The sequence below is a fragment of the Bos indicus genome, chromosome 12, assembly GCF_029378745.1.
Source record: "Bos indicus isolate NIAB-ARS_2022 breed Sahiwal x Tharparkar chromosome 12, NIAB-ARS_B.indTharparkar_mat_pri_1.0, whole genome shotgun sequence".
NCBI classification, from domain to species: domain Eukaryota; kingdom Metazoa; phylum Chordata; class Mammalia; order Artiodactyla; family Bovidae; genus Bos; species Bos indicus.
The window spans coordinates 34,460,835-34,488,350 of record NC_091771.1 but is presented as its reverse complement, the minus strand read 5'-3'; the positions used below and the strand labels follow the sequence as shown (position 1 = coordinate 34,488,350).

Genomic DNA, 27,516 nt, shown 5'->3' with positions numbered 1-27,516 from the left:
AGGAGGCTAGTAAGGTTTTCTCTGGGGAAAAAACATGTTTGCTGATTTTCAGCCACTGGTCTAGAAGATAACATTTTATTTCTAAGCACAGTTTGTGTTTCTGTGTATTTGTCTATAATACCAGGGATAATAAAATTTTAAAATAACATGATATACCTGTGGGTATATATTTGCCTATACAGGGAAATAAAAAGCATCTCAAATTCAATCTTATGCAAACTAACATTCCATTTTCTCCCTAGCATACATATAATATCTAGACTCTGGAAAGACTAATTTTGGAAAAAAATATAAAAAGGGGAACACCTCAAGCCCCTTGAAATTTTGTCCATCAATATCTGTTAACCAGGGAAGGACACTCTTATTTCACAGACTCACATACCAGGGAGATGGCCTTAACTTCTACCAAGAAGATTCTCTCTCATGTTACAATAAGACATTTAAAATTACTGCCACAGAAGTTTAAGCAAGGACACACTTCTGCAACTGTTGAAGACACCAATACCCATGTCCTAATTATTGTCAGTTTCTACACTATGTGACATAGGGTGAGTCAGGCAGTAGTGTTTAAGAAGTCACAAAATCTTGTCTATAGTCTGAGTAGCACAGCCTCCTTGGTCTGTGAGTCCCATTAAAATATTATTTTTTAATTCATTTTTAATTTTCTGAAAAATGCTTACTGAATTATCTATAATAGAATATCCAAATCACAAGGCAAGGATATAACATCAAAGATACAAAAAAAGAGTTAGAAATTAAAATTCAGAACACTCAAAAAACAGAAAAACCAAATGTGCAGCACACTGTGTTCCATGTTAATAACTGCCACCCAACATGCACTCTGCAGATAATCCTGTCCAATAACCTTGCATGAAATTCAGCAGCCTATAAGCCACATACCTACCTTCAGTACAGCTGTCTAGTATCGATGTGCAAATAAAATGTCAATGATATGCACACACCACATGTAACATGCGACCATGTGCGCCACGTGTAACATGTGATTCACGTGTACACCACACGTAATGTGGTTGCACACACCACATGTAACATGCGATTGACGCACACAGCACATGTAACATGCGATTAATGCCAGTCATGCTTTGATGAAACAAATCATAAAAAATAAAGGAGAGAGAAAATGTAGTAAGAGACAATTCTAAGCACAGAAGTCAATTAGACTTGGAGTTCTGATTTCTGTTTATTTTGTAGTTAAGCTTTCAGCTTTTTCCCTAAAGTATAAATGTTAACACAGAAAAATGTCTCCATGCCCTGGATTGGGGCACCCTTGAAATTGTGAAGCACCTCAACTGGTATCCATAAAATAGTTCAACAGCATTTATTAAATGACTTGTGCTTCTGTGGCCCTGCCTTTCGAATTATCAGCACTGTCAAAAGAGGCTAAGTATTTTGTGCCAGGCATGTTCCTAGAGAGAGAGTGTTTATCAGTTGTAACTATTCAGGAACAACTCTGCTCAGAGTGGTTTGTGCTTTCCTGTGGGTCAGCTCAAGGTAAAACCGTCAGCATGCTAAATCTATGGTTCAGCCCTCACTTTGAGGAAGATTTTCCATGTGGATGGAAACAGGATGCTACAGTCCACTTGAAAATAAGATGAGGTGCCAGTTAAACTGTAGGCCATCTGTCAGTCAAATCTTCAAAGGAAGAAAAAGGAAACAAAGGACAGAAAAGCAGCACACAGGGATGGAGAGGGCAGCTCGGTGGCCAGCCCGGTGCTCCCAGAGCTCTGCAAGGTCCCAGGGAAGCCTCCCTCTACTCCACAGGGCACCAGGCTGGCTCAGAACAGCACTGCGAGCAGACTTCTCAAGAAGTCGGCAGTGACACTGCAGTGCGGCCCTCGCTTCCATCCTGAACAGGAGACAGACGACAAGTCGGGCGGTGGCCGACGCCACCCAGAGCACCCCCTGCCCCGGGGCAGGCGGCTAACCATGCAGCCTGCTGACAACAAGACTCTGCCTTCCGCTCCTTAAAGATGTAGGAATACAGTCACGGTAGCTGTGAGGGATCAGCCACTTTTCCTACAAGCTAGAAAACAAGGTTAATACTTATATGAATTATCACTATAACAGTGACTTAGCTTCTAAATTAATTTTAGCTTCAAGGAATAGACTGACTCCAAATGTTTACTATAATGTTTACTATAAAAACAGTTTCTATAAAGCTAATCTCATATCCTGATTTTCCAAGGGAAACAGAAACTGGAGGAAAACAATGCAAGTCTATCAAAATTTTTTATAAAAAGACAGTCAATAACTGACACTTCACGGACAGAGATCCTAGAATGGATGTCCCTCTGTCCATTTCAATCTCATCATATAACAAGTGTGGACACTCTCACCCTTCCATTAAATCCCACAGCTTAAATACCAATCTCAGCATAATTGTTTCATTTGAGACTAAATGTTCTATGAACTGAAACATGGCCTGATTGTGGCATGTGTAACAACCACCTATGTACTCTACTAGTATAGTTTCCTCTCTCCTTTAATTGTTAGCACCAGAAAATAATACTGATACAACTTCTAGCTACTGGGGTAAATGAAAAAAACAGGATTCAAAGAATCAAATGAAAAAAACATCAGGCTGCAAATGAATACAACACTTAGTCATCATACCTGAGTATCCCCAGAGAAGTTGTTGTGCTAGAATATAATTAAATCCGTTCTTAGAAAAAGCCGGAATTGTCACAGTTTTCACATAATGGCTACAGCAATTATTCTGAATCTTAAGATAGCACTGTTTTCAGAATCTTACACATCATTATGTAAAAGAAAAGCCATAAACAAACTCCAAACATAGCAGAATATACATTTAAGATTTAAGGATATACTTCAATATAATTGACCTAGGTTCGATTCCTGGGTCAGGAAGATCTGCTGGAGAAGGAATAGGCTACCCACTCCAGTTTTCTTGGGCTTCCCTTATGGCTCAGCTAGTAAAGAATCCACCTGCAATGCGGGAGACCTGGGTTAAATCCCTGGGTTGGGAAGATCTCCTGGAGAAGGGAAAGGCTACCCACTCCAGTATGCTGGCCTGGAGAATTCCATGGACTGTATAGTCCATGGGGTTGCAAAGAGTTGGACACAGCTGAGCAACTTTCACTTTCAATATAAACTAAATCCAAATTATGAAGCATTCCTACCATGTGTCTGATTCAACTGCTTTTCTTCTACTTCCTCCAAAACCTATTTACCTGCTCTTCTAACTTCCAAGAGTCACCCATTTACTCAAGTAACTTAATACAGAAATAACCTAGACCTGTGATAGAAAAAACAAAACAACAGAATCTTCACCCCAACTCTGAAGCTCCAGATAGTCCTAAGTCCTTCAAGCTCTTTCAGCCTCAATGTCTCTGTCCCTCAGAGGAGGATTAAGGTGGAGAACAAATAAGACACAGAAGATATGCATTTGAAAAGAAATTCTGACTCATGGCCACACTACAGGCATCTGCCTGCTTGTATCCCCGTCCCCGCAGCTCCACCCCACCCAGCCCAGCAACGGAAGCTCAGCATCAGCCTATCAACCTGGCACTGGGAACATGAAAGAGACTAATGGGTGGCTTCCTAGTCTGTCTGGCCCAGGAAAACGGGGCTGTGATCAGGCAGAAAAGATTAAAAGGGTGGCGACAGACTTGAATGACACAGGTCTGTGTGGCCTGCAGGGGCAGGGGCGTGGGGGGGTGCGGGGGCAGGGATAGCACAGAGAGCCTCTCCCTGGAGGAGACTTGTGGGTTGAAGGCAAAGAGATGAACAGAAGCCTACAGGCAGGGTGCAAGAGAGTATTTTAAGCAAAGGGGACACTGTGTGCAGAAACACAGATGCACGAAAACCTGAATTCGTGTAAAAGAAAACTTTACCAAGTGTCCACCCTGAAGCGGGCACTGTGCCGCGCGGGGGTGACAAGCCTCACAGGGCTCTGCTCTCTCGGATGAAGGGAACTCTGGTCTCTTGAGGCCAGTCACGGGAGCCCCGCAGGCCACTCAAACAAGACGGGACCTGTCCAGAGTCAGGACACACACTGGAACCCATCAGCAGACGGTGATGAGATGAGATGAGCACAGCAGGGAGGAGGCCCTGGGGGCTCACAGCACAGCCGGAGAAGGGCGACGCAGAAATTCCATCCCCAGAGCCCAGAGACACGAGAACAAGGGTGGTGATGGTGCTGTGCTCACAAGGAAAGATCACACAAGAGGCGAGACAGATATGGACACAAGATGAGGACTCGAGCAGGGAAAGCGTGGACTTTGAGCTCCCTGAGGAGCTCCATGGACAGAATGACAACAGTGTTTCTCATTAGCCAGGTGTCATGTTAAACTACACGCTCTATGCACACCAGCTTATCTTCAGAGAAAGCCTGCCCAAACTAAAATATCACTGGAGAGGTTGTCAATAGCCTGCCTGATGGCATCATGCAAACTGGATAAAATTCAGCTGGTAGGCTGGGACTGCCTGCCATGCTCCACTCAACCCTTATTCTCATTTCATTACACTTGTAAGAAAGAAAGCAATCTTTCGTTTCATGTAGTTGAATCTCGAGCGCCCCAGATACACTTTTCTGGAAGGATGTCACTGATGAGGAAAGAGGTTCACAGAGATCAGGTAATTTGTTGAAGGTCACACAATGGAGGAATCAAGTCTGAGCCCAGATCTGTGCATTGACAGAGCCTGGGCCCATACCCACCACCCTGCACAGCACTGCGAGTCCTGAAACTGGGGACCAACAGAAGACATACAGACTACTACACGTGTGTGATCAAGGGACCTGGGTGAACAAGGAGGCCCAAAGACTATAAGGAGTTTCTGAACTGACCCCCATTAAGGGGTCAACTAAGGAACAGAAATTCACAAATAATTCTTAAAAGCAGCCAAAGAAGTATCAGGACAACAAGAGAACCGGGGAATTAAAGATGAGTGACCAGTAGGAGCAAAGCCTCAGGGGGACCAGGTAAGAAGAACAAAACAATTTCACTGGATTTAATAATTTTTTAAAAGTCATTAATTGGTGATCTCAGTCAGGCAATTTTATTGCACTGAATGAAAAGTGCGTCTGCAGAAACAGCAGATGGTGAGCAAGTGTAGACGACAAGCACATGCCACTCCCCTGGATGCTGGACTACACAGAAAGCAAACCAAAGTCAAGGTTGGCTTTGTTTCCCCCAAATGGAGAAGACTCTGTGGATGACAACAAACTGTGGAAAATTCTTAAAGAGATGGGAATACCAGACCACCTGACCTGCCTCCTGAGAAATCTGTAACCAGGTCAGGAAGCAACAGTTAGCACTGGACATGGAACAACAGACTGGTTCCAAATAGGGAAAGGAGTACATCAAGGCTATATATTGTCACCCTGCTTATTTAACTTATATGCAAAGTACATCATGAGAAATGCCAGGCTGGATGAAGCACAAGCTGGAATCAAGATTGCTGGGATGAACATCAATAACCTCAGATATACAGATGACATCACCCTTAAGGCAGAAAATGAAGAAGAACTAAAGAGCTTCTTGATGAAAGTGAAAGAGGAGAGTGAATAAGTTGGCTTAAAACTCAACATTCAGAAAACTAAGATCATGGCATCTGGTCCCATCACTTCATGGCAAATAGATGGGGAAACAATGGAAACAGTGAGAGACTTTATTTTTTGGGTTCCAAAATCACTGCAGATGGTGATTGCAGCCATGAAATTAAAAGATGCTTTCTCCTTCGAGGAAAAGTTATGACCAAAGTTGACAGCATATTAAAAAGGAGAGACATTACTTTGCCAACAAAGGTCTGTCTAGTTAAAGCTGTGGTTTTTCCAGTAGTCATGTATAGATGTTGGACTATAAAGAAAGCTGAGCACCAAAGAACCGATGCTTTTGAACTGTGGTGTTGGAGAAGATTCTTGAGAGTCCCTTGGACAGCAAGGAGATCCAACCAGTCCATCCTAAAGGAAATCAGTCCTGAATATTCATTGGAAGGACTCATGCTGAAGCTGAAACTCCAATACTTTGGCGACCTGATGCGAAGAACTGACTCATTTGAAAAGACCCTGATGCTGGGAAAGATTGAAGGCAGGAGGAGAAGGGGATGACAGAGGATGAGATGGCTGGATAGCATCACCGACTCAGTGAATATGAGTTTGAGTAGGCTCTTGGAGTTGGTGGTGGACAGGGAAGCCTGGCGTGCTACAGTCCATGAAGTCACAAAGAATCAGACACGACTGAGCTACTTAACTGGCTGACTGAACTGAAGTGTACAACTGCAAATGAGAGGCAACAGAGTTAAATAGTGAGAGTACAGTCAGTACCACAGTACTTAGCTGAGGATTTTACAGTGAAACAAGTGGAAGATAAAACTTCCACATGATGAGGTATTTTGTTGGGGCTACTCCCACTGCCAAAGAAAACACTTCCCATGCAACTGTGTGCAGCTGTACTTCCAAATGTGGCCAATCAGATTTTACTTACATTTAGGAAAGAGAAGCCCACAGTGCTTTGTGTCAGCAAAAGGATCACATAATCGGTTTTTGCAGCCGAAAAGATCCACTGACATTTCACGTCTGTGACGTTCCCACCGTAGGAAGGGAGCCCCACAGATGCAGCCCTCTTGGCCTCTCTTCTCATACTCCTGCCCCACACACCAGAAAGGAGACTGGCTCATTGACTGCTCAGTGTAGGAAGAAACGCCTGCCCCTGCCCAGGGGGATGCCCGAGGTAGCTCCCGCAGCTCCGCAGTGCAGGGCGGGCCAGGAAGGAAGTCGAGGTCCCCAATGCTGCCTGTAACCAGCCTGGTAAGCTCGTCCATCTCACCCTAGAGGTCACAGTACAGGCCCACAGCATGCCCTAAGCCACACCCCCAAGACCAGGGTCACCGCAGTGACGCAGGGCTGACCAGTAAGGTCTACCAACTGGTTCCTCTCTGGGTCTTCCTTCACCAACTGGGGTCCCAGGAAAGGAAAGCAAAGGGGTCATTACTGAGTCCCCACTGGCCCTATACCATAATGCTCCCCAAGCAGTAAATCTGTTCTTGGGGATAAAGTGACATCAAAAATACATTTCTGTCTAGAACTAATGGTAAAAAACAACAGGGAGGATGCCCAGGAGGTAGTCCCTTCACCAAGTGGCCAGATAAAGAAACCAGAAAGGCTAGAGACCAGGATGATTACATAATCACAAGGGTGGCAGGCTAATACTAATACTTAAATCCAGATAAGTGACAGTGAAGACAACTCCTGAGATAACTAGCTGCACATCACGGGTGACAGTAACAGCAAAGACGTCCCTTCTAGTGTAAAACCAGGAACCAGAGATAAAACACAGAGTCTGCAGATGATTCCAAAATAACAAATCAGAACTCACAGTAGATGAGAAAACGAGAACACACACAGAGTGGGAAGACTCAGCTTTACAAAGACGTCAAATTACTGAGTTAACAGTAGATAAATGTAACTCATCCCAAAAATATTACGATAGGTCCCCATTCATGCAAGGCTAGAGAAGAGGTTGTGGCCACTCCCTGTGCCACAGAGTACTTGAAAATTCGAAGTAAGACCAACATTATCCTGCTGGTCTTCTACCCTTTGAGTCTGATTTGATTCTGAATAATTTTCAACTGATTTTCAACTCTCTACCTACCTCAGAAACTAATGCACATGAACAAAAATTCTCTCTTCAAAACAAAGTGAAACCACACAATGAAATAGCACTGCTGTGAGAAAGAACGGTCTGCAACTGCAGACACCAAGCTGGATCCCAAATTCAGGGCCAGTGACCGCAGCAGACTGTGTGCACATGGATTCCCCCCACAGGAAGCACAGGAAGCCCTGAGTCCATCTGTGCTGTCGAGAGTCAGGGTCACAGTTGCCTTTGGGTGGCCAGGACTATCTCAGAGAGGCAGCCAGTCTTCTGGTTCTGATCTGGGTATGTTCAGCTTATAAAATTCCACTAGACCTATACGTCAAGGCTGTATATTGTCACCCTGTTTATTTAACTTATATACAGAGTACATCATGAGAAACGCTGGACTGGAAGAAACACAAGCTGGAATCAAGATTGCCGGGAGAAATATCAATAACCTCAGATATGCAGATGATACCACCCTTATGGCAGACAGTGAAGAGGAACTCAAAAGCCTCTTGATGAAAGTGAAAGTGGAGAGTGAAAAAGTTGGCTTAAAGCTCAACATTCAGAAAACGAAGATCATGGCATCCAGTCCCATCACTTCAGGGGAAATAGATGGGGAAACAGTGGAAACAGTGTCAGACTTTATTTTTCTGGGCTCCAAAATCACTGCAGATGGTGACTGCAGCCACGAAATTAAAAGACGCTTACTCCTTGGAAGGAAAGTTATGACCAACCTAGATAGCATAATCAAAAGCAGAGACATTACTTTGCCAACAAAGTTTCGTCTAGTCAAGGCTATGGTTTTTCCTGTGGTCATTTATGGATGTGAGAGTTGGACTGTGAAGAAAGCTGAGGGCTGAAGAATTGATGCTTTTGAACTGTGGTGTTGGAGAAGACTCTTGAGAGTCCCTTGGACTGCAAGGAGATCCAACCAGTCCATTCTGAAAGAGATCAGCCCTGGGATTTCTTTGGAAGGAATGATGCTAAAGCTGAAACTCCAGTACTTTGGCTACCTCATGCGAAGAGTTGACTCATTGGAAAAGACTCTGATGCTGGGAGGGATTGGGGGCAAGTGGAAAAGGGGACAACAGAGGATGAGATGGCTGGATGGCATCACTGACTCGATGGACGTGAGTCTGAGTGAACTCCGGGAGTTGGCGATGGACAGGGAGGCCTGGCGTGCTGCGATTCATGGGGTCGCAAAGAGTCAGTCACGACTGAGTGACTGATCTGATCTGATCTGATCTGATGTGTAAGATAAGTATACTTTTCTGTGTGTACATCGTATTGCACTGTAATGTTTTACATAAGAAGATAATAGAGAACTTGGGAAGTAAGAACTTGGAAAACTTTGGAGCAGAGAACGGCAGAGTCATAGGAAAGAATCCACATTAAGACTCCTCACAAGGCTCCTCTAAAGCTCCTGACACAGGCAACAGCAGCGTCCGGACGCCCTCCGGCTCACACCGCATTGCCCACAGCCTCCCTGCGCTCCATCCTGAATCAGCACCCCAAACCCCAACTCCTTTTGCTTCCATTTACAGGAATGAAGGCGCATGACCATTAGCAAGTTTTCCTTTAGCCATTACCTTTGAAAACAAACCAGCACACAGTACAAAGACAGGTCACAAAGAGCACGCTTTACAACCTTACCTAGAACAAACCCAGAATTTTTCAGGCCGGTATCTAACTTTAAAAAAGTTCAATATCCTTCAATACAAAAAACAAAAAAAAGAGTGGCTGAAAGAATATAAACAAACAAACAAAAAAAATTCAGGCAACAGTCTTACAAAGGTGCTCACAGAAGTTGAAAGATAAGGTTAAACAGAACCATGGTGATTTTTCCCCCAATTATTCTGTCTTTTCCTAAAAAGTACTCCCGAAAGAGGACACCCTTTCCTGCCTCGGCCCCCAGGAGTCCTCCCAACCCTGATGCACAGGTCTCTTCTCAACGTGTAGGTCCCCAAAGCCGCCCCAACACAACCATGTGGAACCCTGGAGGCAGGTGATGTAGGGGCAGAGCAGGCGGACCCCGTCTCCCCTTGCATGTCCACCTAACCCACAGCAGCGCTCTCACCGCCACGTAGCCCACCAGGGAGGAGGCCGGGGGCAAAAAAGGGGAAAGAAATGGGGAAGCATGCAGGCCCGTGAGGCACTGTGCAGGGGTGAGGACCACTGCCATACCCGAACCCTAAACACAGGTTTCTAAACACAGGACCACCTTTGCATTCGGACAGACGTCAGCATCCACGACTGACACATCTCAAACCACGAGTACATGAGGTTGAACCACATGGGGCTGCTGACCAATAGGCAATTCCATACTCATTCAACTTAACAGGAAACACATAAATTGTTCACATTTTTATAATTACACTTATTTTTAAAAAGCTAAAATAGCTATAATACCTCGGGTTTGGGCAGCTTCCTTTAAAGCAGCTAGAAGGTGAGGCTTCAAATTATCCAAAAGAAATCTTCCTTCAAGACCTGGGAAAAGGGACCTAAAAAGTGACAGAAATGCAGCAATTTTAAGTAGATAAGTTCAATGATATAATTTCAAGCCAGTTATATGTGCTCACTATTTTACCTAAATTATAAGGCACACCTCAATCACACGCAATCCTTGTAATCCAGTCCTATCCAGGTGTGGCTTTAAACCCTGAGGCAGCATGCAAACCCAGGGACAGCCCAGAACACCTTAGAGAAACATGCACTGTATTCCCTGAAATGTCAATAGGCATCCTGAGCTATAATTACCGAGTTATTTGTGAATTTAATTTCATCAAAATAATTTCCTTTTGACTAACTTTAGTTATTACTAGCTCTTTGTAGCCATTCTTTTCTACGTTCTGTTATTAGAATTTCCAGGAACAACAATGGCTTGGACCGCTTTTTAACGCGTAAACATCTGGAGGCCCTTCCACCTTAGAACGTAATGGTGTGTTATTTCTAATGGAGCAGCTCTGCAGAGCCCCCTAAGGCCGCACGCACACCGACGTGTGCCCCGCCTACCTGGGGTGCTCCTCTGAGGCAATGTAGATCACGTCCTGGTCGCAGGCGGACGAGGAGAAGGGGAGGAAGGCCCCGCTCTGCAGCGGCAGCAGCTCCAGCCCCAGCAGCTCGCTGTAGGCCTGGTCGGAGAGCACGAACTCCAGCAGATGCAGCCTCTCCGGCGCACTCGCGCCGCCCAGGCCCACCTTCCGCAGCACCTGCCGGGTCCACGCAGGCGTCACCTGCGTCAGCGGCCCGGCGCTGGAGGCCATGAGCTGCGCGGCGGCAGCCAGGTGGGCCGGGACCCGGACCACCTCCTTCCCCGAGCGCTGCAGGAAGCGGAGCACGGCCGGGGCGTAGTCCAGGCCCTCGTCCAGGTCCGAGAAGCATGCCTGCTCCAGGGGGACCCAGTGGCCGCCCAGGGAGGGCAGCACCTCGTGCTGGAAGAGCTCCTGGAACAGCGGCTCCAGCGCCGGGCGCCAGGGCAGCTTGACCTGAGCAGCGTCGGGCCACAGCCCGTAGACCCCGGCCACCGAGAGCGGCAGCCCAGGGCTGCAGCCGGCCCGCAGGCGGGCGACGGCGTCGAGGATGAGGGCGGCGTAGGCCCTGGGCACCACACTCAGCACGAGCAGCTCGTTCCACACAGCGGCCGGGTCCCTCCACTGGTCCAGCTCCCGCCACTTGATGCTCCTACGGTTGTCCGTCAGGCCGAAGAAGCCACTGACGTGGACCGGGAGCCCAGTCCGGCTCTCCTCGCCCGGCGGTAAGGGGAGGAAGCAGAAGGCTTTCCCTGAGAATCCAGCTGCCCCGTGCTCCTCAGCCAGACCCGACAGGGGCGTGGCGATGCCGATGACAGGGACGAAGCGCAGCTCGTCTGCCAGCGCGTCCAGCTGCGCGCTAAGGCCCCGGCCTCCCACGCTGTTGCACACCAGCCAAGACGTTTCCCGGGCGCCCTGGGCGTCCCCGTCCTCCAGGACTATGCTCACCGGGTACGTGACGCACGTGACGCCGCCGCTGGGCACCCGCTCACAGTAATCACTGAGGGCGGCCCCCAGCGCCTCCACCGCCCCTGGCCGCTCTGGCGCTGGCGCTGCCGGCTCGCGAGCCGTCACTCTGAAGACCAGCTTCTCCGAGCCGTCGGCCTCGCGGACGTGCAGAGACACGTCCTGCACATTCTTCAGGAAGAGCAGCACCGTGTCCGCGTCCGCCTGGAAGGACTCAAACAGCTCCAGTACCTTTTGCTTGTTGTAGAGGGTCCCGCTGAGCTGGGAGGGCTGCCGCCGAAGCGGGAAACGGAAGAACGTCCCAGGGAAGCTGCCCTTCACAAACGTCTCCTTGGTGCTTCCAAAAAGGCCAATAAACGGCGCAAACTGGTCTGAAAGCTCGCTAATTTCTTTGCTGTCATCTCTGAGATTCCAACACTGGCCTGATTCATGTGGACCGAAAAGTGTCTGATGAGGATCTAACATGCCAATCTGGTCACCACTAAAGATGCAAGGAACATCTGCAAAGGAAAATTCAAGTCACCATCAACTCTGACCTATACCGACACTGATAATCACAATTACACTACACAGTTACACACGGAGAAGCATGAGCCACAGAAGGATTCTAAATAGAGTTATCTAAAAATGAACTAAGTCTTGCTTTGGAAACACAATTCTTTGAATGCAAAAAATGATTTCTCTTTAGATTCAAAAAGCACCAGGTATTGAGAGGGTTTAAGTGATTATTGTGAAAACCTAAGATGTATCTTCAAGCATTTACTAAATTAATTAAAATACATAAGGAATATTTGGATATTTACACTCTCCCTAGAACCTTGTGAACCCAACTAAACAGAACAGAATTGTAGCCTGTGTGCAAAATAAAATTTCAACCACAGATTCTCTGAGAGAATAAGAAAGAACAAGTGATCTCAAGCATGCGTCCCAGAGCGAGTCTGAAATGGACAGTAACTTGAGGACCTAACCTTCACACAAGACCTCTATGGGGTCCACCCATGACACGCAGGGTCACCGACTACAGGCTTAGGCATCACAAGCACCAAATCCTGGGCTCTGGGGTATTTTTAGTAGGCAATGTTATGTCCACCAGCCCACCACCACGTCCAGTCAACAAGGCTGGTCCACAGCCCCTCATTGTCCACAGTCCCTTCTGCACTCCCATTACTGAAACTATGTCAGGGAGAAGACTGGTGGCTGGAGAGCAGAACTAATGACCTTGGAAAGTCCTTGGATTAGAGGTCAGCACCCAGGGAACCCATCCCACATAAGTGTGCTGGTTCTCAGACAGGGAACAAACCCACAGTGAGAGCAGATACCTGCCGCCAGGGGACTCTCTGGACAATACATCCCTGACAACAGGCTCTACACTTATGCAATGCACAAGTGTGTCCCCATAAAATTTAAAAACCACTGCATGTCACAGATGTGAGGAATAACTCACAAATAGTTGAACACATGACTGTTAATATTCACATAATTGTTATATAACATAATGACTTCATCAGTTTTATTATATAATACATAATATACTTAACACAATAGTATACATTATAACACTGTAAATGCAATTTTAAAAATAGATTTGCTAAAAATGGGCCATGGTGAGGATGCTTCTGCGTCCCACTTGCTCAGGGCAGTCCCAATTCGGGCCAGTGGCCAAGAATAATATCACTTCTTAACCCTCAGGACTACCCCAGTTTGGGCGATCAATTAATGTTATTCTAACAACAGCTAGAACTCTGCCAGCACAGCCCCTTCTTCTCCTGCAAGTTCAAAATGCAAAAACAGTTCCAAATTAAGCCATAACTGGTGCTTATTTCATTAAAAAGTTTTATCTCAAAACCACAGTAAATACTAAGAACTCTGGTTCCAGAAGAACAGCCCTAAAAATTATAAGTATTTCCTAGTATAACTGAATCAGAAACCTCATATTCTTTCTAGATTCCAAACATGACTTCAAAGTAATCATCAAAATACTCAAGTTTAAGAAGAGCAAAATTTCTATAGGGAAAGTGAGAAATCAGATCATTTTAAAGTTCTCTTCTGTGTCAGTTACGTACCATTGGATATTATATTTCCTTCTTCCTGTTATTTAAAAATATGTATAAGAAAATCTGTGAAAACCAGTTTGCCTGACTCAAAAATTTGCAGTGCAAAAGTTTTTAGAGTAACAATTTTGTATAGGCTTTCAACTGCTGATGTAGTAGGCTTTCAGCTGCTGATGTAAAGTCTCAAACTTCACATAAAGTAACTGACTATACTACATTGATTCCACCGAAAATGATGACATTAACTTTTGCATCACACGATGAAGATTTGATATGGTTACCAAGATAACTAGAGAAAACACAAGACACACTGAAATTTCATTGGCGTTCAATATTGTCTCTGAAGTTTACCCAATAATATACAAATCAGAGGCTAAAATAACTTTGAATCTCAAGACTGAAAAGCAAATACCACACCTGTGATATGATAGACAGAATTGAAGCCAATTCCAAATCTTCCAACCTTCAAAGGGTCGTCCTTCTTCCTGCTCCGCGCTATTTCCTGAATGCCGTGCCAGTCCTCCGGGGTGAACACCGCATTGTTGTACACATAGAGAGCAGGCCCTGGGGTCAAGATGCACAGGAAGGGGCTTAGAAAGAAGGGAGCTTGGACACTCACTTCTCCTATACAAACTTCCTCTATGTAATAATGCTTATTTGATGAAAAGACAGAAAGAACTGAAAACAGTGACTGATCCAGTATCACCGTTTGGTTGCTCTCACAATAAAAACAGTATTGTTGACCCAAAATCCAAAGAGGAAAAATTATAGTGCTTAGATACTGAAAACACAGCACAAACAAGAAAATTAATCACAGTGTACTACTTTGTAAAACTTGACCCTAACATATTTACTTATATATTTTTGTAAATGGAATTACCTATAAATGTACTGAGAAGACTAAAGAAACCATGTTAAAATAATGCTTTTCACGTGCCTATGAATTCAAGCACAGATATGGGGATGCTGGTTATAATCTATGTTACAAAAATGGCATGACTGTAAAATATCTGTAAAATAGTCAAAGTAGAGACATGAAAAACCCAAGCCTAAGAGGTTACTACAGGAAGGTTGACCACATGGAGATCATGGTGTGTCCCACATAGCAGGAAGGGCGTGGGTGGGCTCTGGGAGCCCCTGGCTTCTGGGAGGCCCTGCCCTTCCTTCACTTGTAGCTCCTAATTAACTACACCCTTGAAGTCCTTAGTAAAGTGAGAAACTGAGGAAATCTCTCATTTTTCTGCATTGGATCTCTCTCATCAGACACATTCTGAGTCTTCTGTCTTCTCATTATATAAAAGAAACAAAAACAAGTTGAACTCAAGAGTTCTCATCTACAACACTAAGCGTCCGTAAAGGGGAAAAAACGGTAATCCAAGAAGATGACACCAGCCAAGACACCACTCTTGTCTGAATGTGAGAAAAACCACTCACACACCATGAGCACAAAGCGCCCTCAATAGACGTTAGTTAAATAGATCACCAGCTTGAACATCTGGAAGTTCACGGTTCACGTATTGCTGAAGCCTGGCTTGGAGACTTTTGAGCATTACTTTACTAGCGTGTGAGATGAGTGCAATTGTGCGGTAGTTTGAGCACTAGTTGGCATTGCCTTTCTTTGGGATTGGAATGAAAACTGACCTTTTCCAGTCCTGTGGTCACTGCTGAGTTTTCCAAATTTGCTGGCATATTGAGTGCAGCACTTTCACAGCATCATCTTTCAGGATTTGAAATAGCTCAACTGGAATGCCATCACCTCCACTAGCTTTGTTCGTAGTCATGCTTTCTAAGGCCTACTTGACTTCACATGCCAGGATGTCTGGGTCTAGGTGAGTGAAAACACCTTCGTGATTATCTTGGTTGAGAAGATCTTTTTTGTACAGTTTTTCTGTGTATTCTTGCCACCTCTTCTTAATATCTTCTGCTTCTGTTAGGTTCATACCATTTCTGTCCTTTATTGAGCCCATCTTTGCATGAGATGTTCCTTTGGTATCTCTAATTTTCTTGAAGAGATCTCTAGTCTTTCCCATTCTGTTGTTTTCCTCTATTTCTTTGCATTGATCACTGAGGAAGGCTTTCTTATCTCTTCTTGCTATTCTTTGGAACTCTGCATTCAGATGCTTGTGAGAGTTGGACTGTGAAGAAAGCTGAGGGCTGAAGAATTGATGCTTTTGAACTGTGGTGTTGGAGAAGACTCTTGAGAGTCCCTTGGACTGCAAGGAGATCCAACCAGTCCATTCTGAAGGAGATCAGCCCTGGGATTTCTTTGGAAGGAATGATGCTAAAGCTGAAACTCCAGTACTTTGGCCACCTCATGCAAAGAGTTGACTCATTGGAAAAGACCTGGATACTGGGAGGGATTGGGGGCAGGAGGAGAAGGGGACGACAGAGGATGAGATGGCTGGATGGCATCACTGACTCGATGGACGTGAGTCTGAGTGAACTCCGGGAGTTGGTGATGGACAGGGAGGCCTGGCGTGCTGCGACTGATGGGGTCACAAAGAGTCGGACACGACTGAGCGACTGAACTGAACTGAACTGAACTGAAAGAGATTACCAGGGCTTCGCTGGTGGCTCAGATGGTAAAACATCTGCCTACAATGCAAGAGACCTGGGTTCGATCCCTCGGTCAGGAAGATCCCCTGGAGAAGGAAATGGCAACCCACTCCAGTACACTTGCCTGGAAAATCCCATGCACCAAGGAGCGTGGTAGTCCGTGGGGTCGAAAAGAGTCAGACATGAACTGAGCAACTAACACTATAGTCCATGGGGTCGCAAAGAGTCAGACATGACTGAGCAACTTTCACTTTCAAAGAGATCACAATCGTGTTCAGCTCCTTCTGGACATCCAAGTTTTAAAAATCTGTCTAATGTGACATCACTGACTCAGCTAAATAGCAAAAACTCCTAGACATGAAAGAGCTGAGAAGCAAAACACCTCCAGGATCTCTTCCCATTTACAGCTCTACAGGACACTCCGACCAGCAGAATGATGCCAGACAGAGAGCATGGCGACACACGCAAGCTCCTGGGACCCTCAGAGTAACTGGGGGTGGCCGTGTCCTCGCCAGTCCATGGACAAGCAGGCTGACATGCCACCAGGCTCAAGCTCCACTCAGGCCCAGGGAGGAACTCGAGGGGCAGAGCTGACACTGGGTACCAGCGCCCATGGACGTGGAGCACGGGCAGCCCCAAGCAGGATCGGGACTTAGACAGAAGTCCGTCACATCTGCACTAAGTGTCTTTCAACAATGCTTATATCACAGACTCTCAGGGCCAGGAAACCTACTGGTTTCATCCTCTCACTGTAAAACTGAGCTTGCCTGAGATCAGCAAAGGTGGCAGGAGTCAAGACTAGAATGAAAACCTCTTAACATGTTACATCTCATCTCTTTATAGAATAAAAAAAAAAAATGCAACTTCCACATCATAAGAATAAACATATGAGCTATCATAAATGCTAAATATTTAGTATTTAAATATTTAACAGTAATGTTGATTATCCTCCTAAATCATAAAACATCTTTTAAAGAATATATGATTTACACCTCTCTAAAAAAGTATGTCCAGGGAAGTCTGACTTGATCTTCCCTTTTCTCAATGACTTTCCACCACAAACAGTCATTCACAATCATTCTGTAGACTTTAATGCTGCTCTGCAAGTGATGAATACCCTTTTCAACGCAGCACTTCACAACGCAGGGCTTCAGGAGTCCATGTGTTAGTTATGGTTCCTACTGTCTTTCCTTTCATTCTCCTTACTCTATCCTCTCTAGTATTTCTTCCCACCTCCCTTCAAAATACTCCAAGGGCACCTCTCACAGCAGAAAGTAAGACAAAAAACCACAGCCTCTCATGTGAAACAAATCGCCAGTCTAGGTTCGAGGCATGATACAGGGTACTTGGGGCTGGTGCACTGGGATGACCCAGAGGGATGGGATGCAGAGGGAGGGAGGGGGGTTCAGGATGGGGAACACATGTACACCCATGGTGGATTCATGTCAATGTACGGCAAAACCAATACAATATTGTTAAGTAAAATAAATAAATAAAACTGAGATTAAAAAAAAAAACACCACCTCTAACTTCTTTCCAAATGCAAAGAAGTGTTCTCTTTGGAAAGCGTGCCATTCTATCTTGCTAACAATATAAAAGGCTCACAAGTTTACTGAGTAGAATAAGAGGTTTACGTATTTACACTGTTTGTTACTCTGAGTTTTAAGATTTTTATTCTTTTCTGTTCTGTAAAAATACCAACTAGCAGAGACAGTTGCCCACGAAAAGCAGAGAAAACCTCTGAAGAAGTGGAGTTAAATACGCAGAGAATTGAAGGAGAGGTGGTAATGTGACCATGCACTGAACGCTGTACTGTAAACCATGAAATTCACCTGTTAGTGCACAGAATAAAACATGCCCCTGACTAACGACTGACTCTTACCCTGATATTGTGCCATGTCTTTCGACCAGAGAGTCTGTGTTCCATACTGAGTCTCATCATACAAGAACTTAACTTCTGTGGCCCCAGCATCTTCTGCATTCTGAATTAATTCCTAGAAATACACCAGAAAGAGTAATAGTTAATAAAACAGTAATCTGCCCACCTTGTATTCACCTCGAATATGTAAAAAGCATTTAAACATAAGTAAAGGAAACCCACTATCTGGATCACGAGCTGGTCTTTGTAGGTTTGCTTGTTTAGTTTATTTAATGAGTGTATTCAAACTAAAAGGATATATCGTAAATACAAATACTGAACTAAAACAATTATCCTTTTAAATACACTCACCCAAAAAGCAAACTTCTAAATCCAGGAGTCAGGCAGGCATGGGTTCATGGCCCCTGACTGTGGGTTTAGTATTATTTTATTTGGTCAGCTGGTTGGTTTGCAATGCTCCTGCACAATGTTTTACATAAATTCACAAAATTACAATATGTAATTATATAAAAATTGCCCCAAAAAAGCATTAGTAGAGCAACACTGCTTGACTCCAGCACACAGGGGCCCCTTTGCCTCTGAACCCTCACACATTCATGCCAACTGCATCTCAAGCCGTCCTGTTCAGCACATGCACGGCAGGTGCAGAGGGAAACAGATACAGCCATTCAAATCTAGACAAAGCGTTAAAATGCAAACACGAACAGGACTTCCTGGTAATCTCTCTCATCTCATGGTTACCAGCATGGAGGTGCACATGCATGCCACCCTGCCCTACCTTCAGAATCTGCCCTCCTTCTGGGTACCGTCTCAAGATGTCCTTGAGGAAGTCCACAAGCGGTGGCGTCGTTTGACCAAATCGACCTAAAAGAGAGAACACGTTCCAACATGATTGTTATTAAATCATTAATAGCCTTTACAAATAATGAATACCATTTGGTTCTTAGAGACAGTAAAGCTGTGCAATTCTTACTTCACACACGTCACTGCAGCCCTCTGGTATGAAAACCTACCTGACTACACAGCTTCAGTACAAAGTAGAGTAGACTCAATTTTATCAAATCTGAAACTTCTTAATTAAATTACAAATTTGGGTTTTAAAAAACACTAAAAAAAATCCTAAATGTCACATAAGATTATTAACTCAAAAATAAAGAGCATGGGGAGCTGCTATTTTCCAAAGCAAATGAAATAAATGGCGCTATTTTATGGGTGCTTTGGAGGTGGTTTTTGTCGCTAAGTCGTGTCTGACTCTTTGTAACCCTATTGACTGCAGCCCGCCAGGCTCCTCTGTCCACGGGATTCTCCAGGCAAGAATAGTGGAGTGGGTTGCCATTTCCTTCTCCAGGGGATCTTCCCAACCCAGGGACTGAACCTGTGTCTCCTGAATTGCAGGCAGATTCTTTACTGCTGAACCACCAGAGAAGCCTTTGCATCTAAGAAGCCAGAGATGGAAGTGCCTGTCATGCCAGCCTTAATATTATTCTCAAATCAACCACCGTTCTCACTGTTCTGAAATGTGGCACAGGCAGCATTCCAATGGCTGTCTGGTTCCCATACCCTCCGTCTCTCCTAAACTGGAGACTTTCAGGACAGGCCAACCAGGTCACCTTCAAACAGGGGACAACAAAGTGTAGGGAGAACAGGGGAGGGAAAGTAATTTCCTACATGTACAGAAAAAAATACATGTTTATAAGCAAAAACGAAATCTGTGCTGATGACAAAACCTCAGTCTTAATTAATCTGCATCGTTCTAGTACAACGACCCACCACCACCAAACCCCACAGAACCCAACCCGCAGACAGCTCACCCCAAGGGAGGCTCACTCCACCCATGTGTGCTTCTCTGACCCTGACATGCCCTCATCACATCCCAGTGGTATGTACTTTCATTTCATTTTTAAAACATTATCTTTATGCAATTAAAAATGGAATTGACTCCTAGTAAAGTCAGTGGTATACCTCCCCCTTTTAAGCCTTTTGATTGAAGGTTTACAAAAAGATGACAGTTCTGGGAGGTCAGATCTCCAATCTTGATCCAGTCAGATAACTGAAAAAAAGAAAATGTATGAAAAGCAATACAGTTCCTACTTCTATAAATTCAAAACTTTACCTCATTCTGTTTCACTTAATGTTTGTTAAGTGTTCTAATCAGGAAATAAGTTGCTCTGGAGAAGTGAATATTTCAGAGAACAAAATTTAGTCAAAAATTTTATTTAAAAATTTAAATGGCTCTTCCTTGTGTGCGTGTGTCAGTCACTCAATCATGTCTGACTCTTTTCGACCCTGTGGATTGTGGCCCAGGTTTCTCTGTCCATGGGATTCTCTAGCAAGAATACTGGAGTGGCTTGCTGTTTCCTCCTCCAGGGGATCTTCCCCACCCAGGGATTGAACCAGCATCTCCTGCATCTCCTGCATTAGCAGGTGGGTTCTCTACCACAGAGCCACCTGATTTTTCCTTAAATAATTACAAATAAAGAGACAGGGACACAAGCCATGGAAGAAAAGCACTGAGGCCAAGAGAGACTGTTAACACTGTTCCAGTGCTTCAGTTGAATGATGGGTTCGTGGCTGTTCATTCTATTAATAATTAATTGATGACTAAAAGAGAGCTATGCATAAGCCAAGGATTAGTAGTTCAACTCAGTTAGCTAAGGTACATTTAAAGAAGAATGCCAGGAAGGGAAGCAGAAGTTTGTACCAAGGACCATGTCTCCAGGTTTTAAGGAGGACTTGAAAGGAAGAACACACGCTGTAGAAGCCTGTTAGTGACAACAGACATGACTGGCTGTGTGACTCCGACACTGGATGCTTCTGGCAGATTGTAATCAGTGGCCTATCTCAGGCAGTAATTCTCCCAAAGAGAACTCAAGCAGCAGAGAGAACCCAGCAGTGTACCTGCGTTCCCTCCTGAGCCTGCCAAGATCTGGGGGTTCTGCTTGGGCCTCTCTCTTGAGACCTTAAGTCACTCAACCAAGCAAAGCTGGTCATATCCATCTCCAGAGGCAATGAAACCTTAAAAGTTGCCGATTTCAGTCTTTGTATTTTGTTTTTAGAACAGAATGATTACAAAATAACGTGAACATTTGGGTCTCTGTTCAGGTCAGCCCTGCTGCTGCTGCTGCTGCTGCTGCGTCAAGTCAGTCGTGTCCGACTCTGTATGACCCCATAGACGGCAGCCCACCAGGCTCCCCCGTCGCTGGGATTCTCCAGGCAAGAACACTGGAGTGGGTTGCCATTTCCTTCTCCAATGCATGAAAGTGAAAAGTGAAAGTGAAGTCGTTCAGTCGTGTCTGACTCTTCGTGACCCCATGGACTGCAGCCTACCAGGCTCCTCCATCCATGGTATTTTCCAGGCAAGAGTACTGCAGTGGGGTGCCATTGCCTTCTCCGTCAGGTCAGCCCTAGTCTTCTTTAAAAACCTCAGCGATGCTCATTTTCATTTTCCATGAAACAATCATTGTGAAGCAAATAGTATAATATTAACTGCATCTGGATCTCCCAATACTTTTCCTTTGTTCAGTTGTCAAGAGCACAAGGAGTCTCTCAAGATTCAAGGGTTGATAGGCACATTTCTGATGAGCTAAATAAAAGGTAACAATACTTCCCACATCCCGGTTTGAGGTTCAAGCAGATTTGGCTGGAGGAGAAAGAGTCAGGAAGACACACAGTTCTAGTGAGCAGTTTTCCTCTCTTCACGGGACAGGAGGTGGAGGGAACAACGCATAGACCCCTCTTCCAGACCAGGAGAAGCAAGAGAGACAAGGAGGAGGAGGATGGCAGGGGACCTGGAAAGACTGAGGACCAAGTATTGTAAGAGCCCACTCCTAAGTCCATAACCAACCAAAACCAGTTTCTTGCACACCATGAAATATTTAGAATTCTCATCAATAATTCAAATCTCAAAAGTTCTGAGCAACACTGGATAAAGAGGAAAAGAAATTCACCTCTGTGAAAGGTTCACTTATGTAAAAGAGACCCTTCTTGACAGTACATGTTGGCATCACTAAGGTCACCAGTTCAGTAGAAGTCACAGCTCATCTTCTGCATCAGGAGAGAATTACACCCTCTGATTGTTTTCTGGGAGAGCTCCAAACTTGAGTTCAAAGATCACCTTTACTAGTTTAAGTTCTTCTTTGTTTTAAAGAACTTTACATTTAACTTTCATTTATTCCCGATTGACAGCCTGACAGGTTCTTTCTGGTGTGGACTTTGGAATCAGACACACATGGGTTTGAATCCTGATTGGATCCTTCATCTCTCTGACTCTTAGTTTTACTCTTCTGCAGGACGGACCAATCACAACTCTCTCATGAGGCTGGCTGTCCTGCATAGTAAACGAGATGACATGGGCAAAGTCACCAACAGAACAGTATGTGGAACACAGTTGACTGCCCAGCAAACATTAATCATTTCCCCAGTGAGCTTACCAAGATGCAGAAAGAGAAAGGCCCTGATCAAGTGGTTCCCAAACTCATGGCCCCAGCCCTGCCCTCTAGCCCTTGAGCTTCAGGACCAGATCCACAGCTATCTGTGGGCCACCATGCCCTAGACCATTAACACAGCAGAGATCTTAGAACTGGATCGGTTCAGTTCAGTTCAGTCACTCAGTTGTGTCCAACTCTTTGTGACCTCATGGACTACAGCATGCCAGACCTCCCTGCCCATCACCAACTCACAGAGTTCACTCAAGCTCATGTCCATTGAGTCAGTGATGCCATCCAACCACCTCATCCTCTGTCGTCCCCTTCTCCTCCTGCCTTCAATCTTTCCCAGCATCAGGGTCTTTCCCAATGAGTCAGTTCTTCACATCAGGTGGCCAAAGTATTGGAGTTTCAGCTTTAGCATCAGTCCTTCCAATGAATATTCAGAACTGATCTCCTTTAGGATGGACTGGTTGGAGCTCCTTGCAGTCCAAGGGACTCTCAAGAGTCTTTTCTAACACCACAGTCCAAAAGCATCAATTCTTCAGCGCTCAGCTTTCTTTATAGTCCAAATCTCACATCCATACATGACTATTGAAAAAACCATAGCCTCGACTAGACAGACCTTTGTTGGCAAAGTAATGTCTCTGCTTTTTAATATGCTGTCTAGGTTAGTCATAACTTTTCTTCCAAGGAGCAAGCGTCTTTTAATTTCATGCCTGCAGTCACCATCTGCAGTGATTTTGGAGCCCCAAAAATAAAGTCTGTCACTGTTTCTACTGTTTCCTCATCTATTTGCCATGAAGTAATGGGACCAGATGCCATGATCTTCATTTTCTGAATGTTGAGCTTTAAGCCAACTTTTTCACTCTCCACTTTCACTTTCATCAAGAGGCTCTTTAGTTCTTCTTCACTTTCTGCCATAAGGGCAGTGTCATCTGCATATCTGAGGTTATTGATATTTCTCCCAGAAATCTTGATTTCAGCTTGTGCTTCATCCAACTCAGCATTTCTCATGATGTACTCTGCATATAAGTTAAATAAGCAGGGTGACAATATACTGCTTTGATGTACTCCTTTCCCTATTTAAAACCAGTCTGTTGCTCCATGTCCAGTTCTAACTGTTGCTTCTTGACCTGCATACAGATTTCTCAAGAGGCAGGTCAGATGGCCTGGTATTCCAACTTCTTTAAGAATTTCCAGAGTTTGTTGTGGTCCACACAGTCAAAGGCTTTGGCATAGTCAATAAAGCAGAAGTAGATGTTTTTCTGGAACTCTCTTGGTTTTTCGATGATCCAACAGATGTTGGCAATTTGATCTCTGGTTCCTCTGCCTTTTCTAAATCCAGTTTGAACATCTGGAAGTTTCACAGTTCACGTACTGATAAAGCCTGGTTTGGAGGATTTTGAGCATTACTTTGCTAGCATGTGAGATGAGTGCAATTGTGCAGTAGTTTGAGCAGTTTTTCGCATTACCTTTCTTTGGGCTAGGAATAAAAACTAACCTTTTCCAGTCCTGTGGCCACTGCTGAGTTTTCCAAATTTGCTGGCATATTGAGTGTAGCATGTTCAAAGCATCATTCCTTTAGGATTTGAAACAGCTCAACTGGAATTCCATCACCTCCACTAGCTTTGTTTGAAGAGATGCTTCCTAAGGCCCACTTGACTTCGCATTCCAGGATGTCTGGCTCTAGGTTGGTGATTATACCATCATGATCATCTGGGTCATGAAGATGTTTTTTGTATAGTTCTTTTGTGTATTCTTGCCACCTCTTGTTAATATCTTCTGCTTCTGAAGGGCAGAGAAGCCCCAGCAAGATGGTAGGCGCTGGAGCGGCAGCTGCGCAGCACTTGAGCAACTGTGAGAAGATACCCTACGTGCGAGAACAAAGGAGAAGCCCCAGCAAGGTGGTAGGAGAGGAGAAATCGCATTTAGAATCAAACCCTATACCCACCAGAGATGCTCAGAGGACTCAAACAAACCTTGTGCACACCAGGACCCAGAGACCCACAGGGACTGAGACAGATCTGTGTTTGAGCATCTCCTGTGGAGGTACATCGGAGAAGGCAATGGCAACCCACTCCAGTACTCTTGCCTGGAAAATCCCATGGACAGAGGAGCCTGGTAGGCTGCAGTCCGTGGGGTCGCGAAGAGTTGGACATGACTGAGTGACTTAACTTTCACTTTTCACTTTCATGCATTGGAGAAGGAAATAGCAACCCACTCCAGTGTTCTTGCCTGGAGAATCCCAGGGAAGGCGGAGCCTGGTGGGCTGCCGTCTATGGGGTGGCACAGAGTCGGACACGACTGAAGCGACTTAGCAGCAGCAGCAGCAGTAGTGAAGGTACGGGTCAGCAGTGGACTGTCACAGGGACAAGGGCTCTAGGTGCAGCAGACCTGGGTATGGCATAAGCCCTCTTGGAGGAGGTCTCCATTAACCCCACCATAGAGCTATCAGAACTTATACAGGACTGGGAAACAAACTCTTGGTGGGCACAAACAGAATCTTATGTGCACCAGGACCCAGGAGAAAGGAGCAGTGACCCCACAAGAGACTGATCCAGACTTGCCCGTGAGTGTCCAGGAGTCTCTGGCGGAGGCATGGGTCGGCGGTGGCCTGCTGCAGTGCTGGGGGCACTGAGTGTAGCAGTGCATGCAGGGACCTTTTTAAGGAGGTCACTATTATCCTTCATTAACTTCACCATAGTCTGGCCTCAGGTCAAACAACAGGGAAGGAACACAGCCCCAGCCATCAACAGAAAATTGGATTAAAGATTTACTGAGCATGGCCTGCCCATCAGAAGAAGACCCCAGTTTCCCCCTCAGTCAGTTTCTCCCATAAGGAAGCTTCCATAAGCCTCTTAACCTTCTCCATCAGAGGGCAGACAGACTGAAAACTACAATCACAGGAAACTAACCAATCTGATCACATGGACCACAGCCTTGTCTAACTCAATGAAACTATGAGCCATGCTGTGTAGGGCCACCCAAGATGGATGGGTCATGGTGGAGAGTTCTGACACAACGTGGTCCAGTGGAGAAGGGAATGGCAAACCACTTCAGTATTCTTGCCTTGAGAACCCCATGAACAGTACAACTGATTAGAATTCATTTTATTCCACTGCTACCAGAAGAGGAAAACAGAAGTCTATCGTGTGTTACTTAATTTGGCCCCTGTTACCCACTGGTAATACAGAAACAAGATCTAGGTCACCCCCTTTTCCATGTGCTGTCCTAACTGCTTAAGTCCTGCACAAGCTCAAACACACATAAAAGCAAACTGAAACCTGGGTCACCCCCATCCGCGACCTGCTCATCTCTGCCAGCTGAGAATTATCCTCCCGTCCTGCTCAAGGCTTGTGAACATCCTTGGCAAGGCCTTCCCCTTTATTCTACATCCAACACTCACCCACCATTTCTCCCACTGTTTGCACAAATACACATGGCCATTTGGTACCACACAACCCTGTCTTTCACAAAGCCCCCCATGTATCCTTTCCTTTGGGTTTAAACTCTACAGCACAGGTCTGAAAGCTCACCACTTACACGAGCACAAGGTTCCTACCTAGACTCTCCACACCCACCCACTCAATCCGACCGCTCTGCACGCCACACCCACGCCCACCACCCCGCATGGGTGCTCTGCAGAGACGCATCCAGAAACGCTACCAACGGCAAGACTGAGCCACAACTGACTCTTTGGCTATGACCATACCTAGAGGATAAGATGACAAAGCAAATCCAGAGGAGCAACCAAAAAGGTAGGTATAGGACCAGGAGAGGATGTGCAGGAAGGTCAAGAGATGGAGGCGGACGCAGAGAGAGAGGTAAGGCCGAGGAGTTTTCTCCTCTGTCCTGTCCAGAGCCCTGATCCAGTCACTGACCACCACCAAACACCCTGGGGACCAAGCAGTAGGAGGACTGATCCCTGAAGGAACATAAGAACAGGCTAACCTGAAAGCTGTTTAAGCAGGCAAGAAACGGGAGGGTGCACCAGGCACCCTAAAGGCCAGAACTACACTGCGAGATTAAAAATCACAGGCACCAAGTATGTCACCGATGTCTGTACTGGTATTAACAGTAAAGAAATCCAGTACTTGAAATGCCATCCTGGGTACTCAAGCAGTCCTGTGTATCTGGTTCAACTCTTAAAAAGTGAAGATATTTACGAGGATAAAATAATAAGCTAGTTTTTAGTAAAATGTCTCCATTTAACACCTCCTTTAGGAAAACTGCAGTATTTTCACCAGTCTTAAAGGTTATATATAACATGAAATACTCCTGTTTTCCAAAGTTCTGATTAAGTCATTCATTTGCATCTTACAAGCTTTCATATAAATTTACTCCTCAAAATAATGGCTTACATGTTAGAGTATGCCTGAAGACCTTCTCGGCCCTAAATTTCTGTGCTTCAAAGATGGGGGGAACTTCTAAAACATAAAAAGCTAAGGTACTGACCAAGATCCCAGTCAAATGCATAACAAAATCAGAAAAATATGAGTAATGATGAAGTCACTTCAGTGGTGATGGCTCCGAATAAGCAAACCATAAAAAAAAAAAAAAAAACCGCTTGCTATACCGCACATCAGAAAAGTATCTTAATTCAGGAAGTGAAGATTCAGACAAAAAGGGAGAAGGGGATACAGTGCTAAAAAGGCAAATCGACAGAAATCTGAGCAGTGACAGGCGCACACAGCCACCTCATCTGATCACTATTCTCAGAGAAAGATGACTTCCAGGCGGGCAGGAGCCTGGGGCCCCTGTCCCCTGCCTCTCGCCCCCAGACCCCGGTCCTCCAGTCCTCCACCACCGCCCCTGATCCCCGCCCCCAAGCTCCGTCGTCCCAGGGCCCCGTCCCGGCCCCCAGCCATCCCTAATCCTCTTCCCCAGGCGCCCTGTCCCGGGTTCCCCCTATCCCCATCCCCGTTCCCAGACCCCCCAACCCCTGTCTCCCATCCCCGATCCCCATCCCCAGGCACCCCATCCCTA

General features: G+C 45.4%; 1 protein-coding gene across 5 annotated transcripts in view; it reads right to left on the bottom strand.

Moving 5' to 3' along the window:
* The window catches only part of SACS (sacsin molecular chaperone), an 81,402-nt gene that overhangs the window by 13,921 nt on the left and 39,965 nt on the right, over window positions 1-27,516 (bottom strand). For 2 of the 5 annotated variants that reach the window (XM_019971503.2, XM_019971504.2), the window contains 7 exons: window positions 20,066-20,153; window positions 18,882-18,967; window positions 18,107-18,218; window positions 14,086-14,232; window positions 10,635-12,117; window positions 10,032-10,123; window positions 2,635-2,661 (listed from right to left, as the gene is read on the bottom strand). In XM_019971503.2, coding sequence (XP_019827062.2) covers window positions 2,635-2,661; window positions 10,032-10,123; window positions 10,635-12,117; window positions 14,086-14,232; window positions 18,107-18,218; window positions 18,882-18,967; window positions 20,066-20,153 — 2,035 coding nt within the window. Of the gene's footprint in view, window positions 1-2,634; window positions 2,662-10,031; window positions 10,124-10,634; window positions 12,118-14,085; window positions 14,233-18,106; window positions 18,219-18,881; window positions 18,968-20,065; window positions 20,154-22,050; window positions 27,289-27,516 lie in introns of those variants that run through there. The other 3 variants (XM_070800284.1, XM_019971505.2, XM_070800285.1) reach the window with 3 other exon arrangements.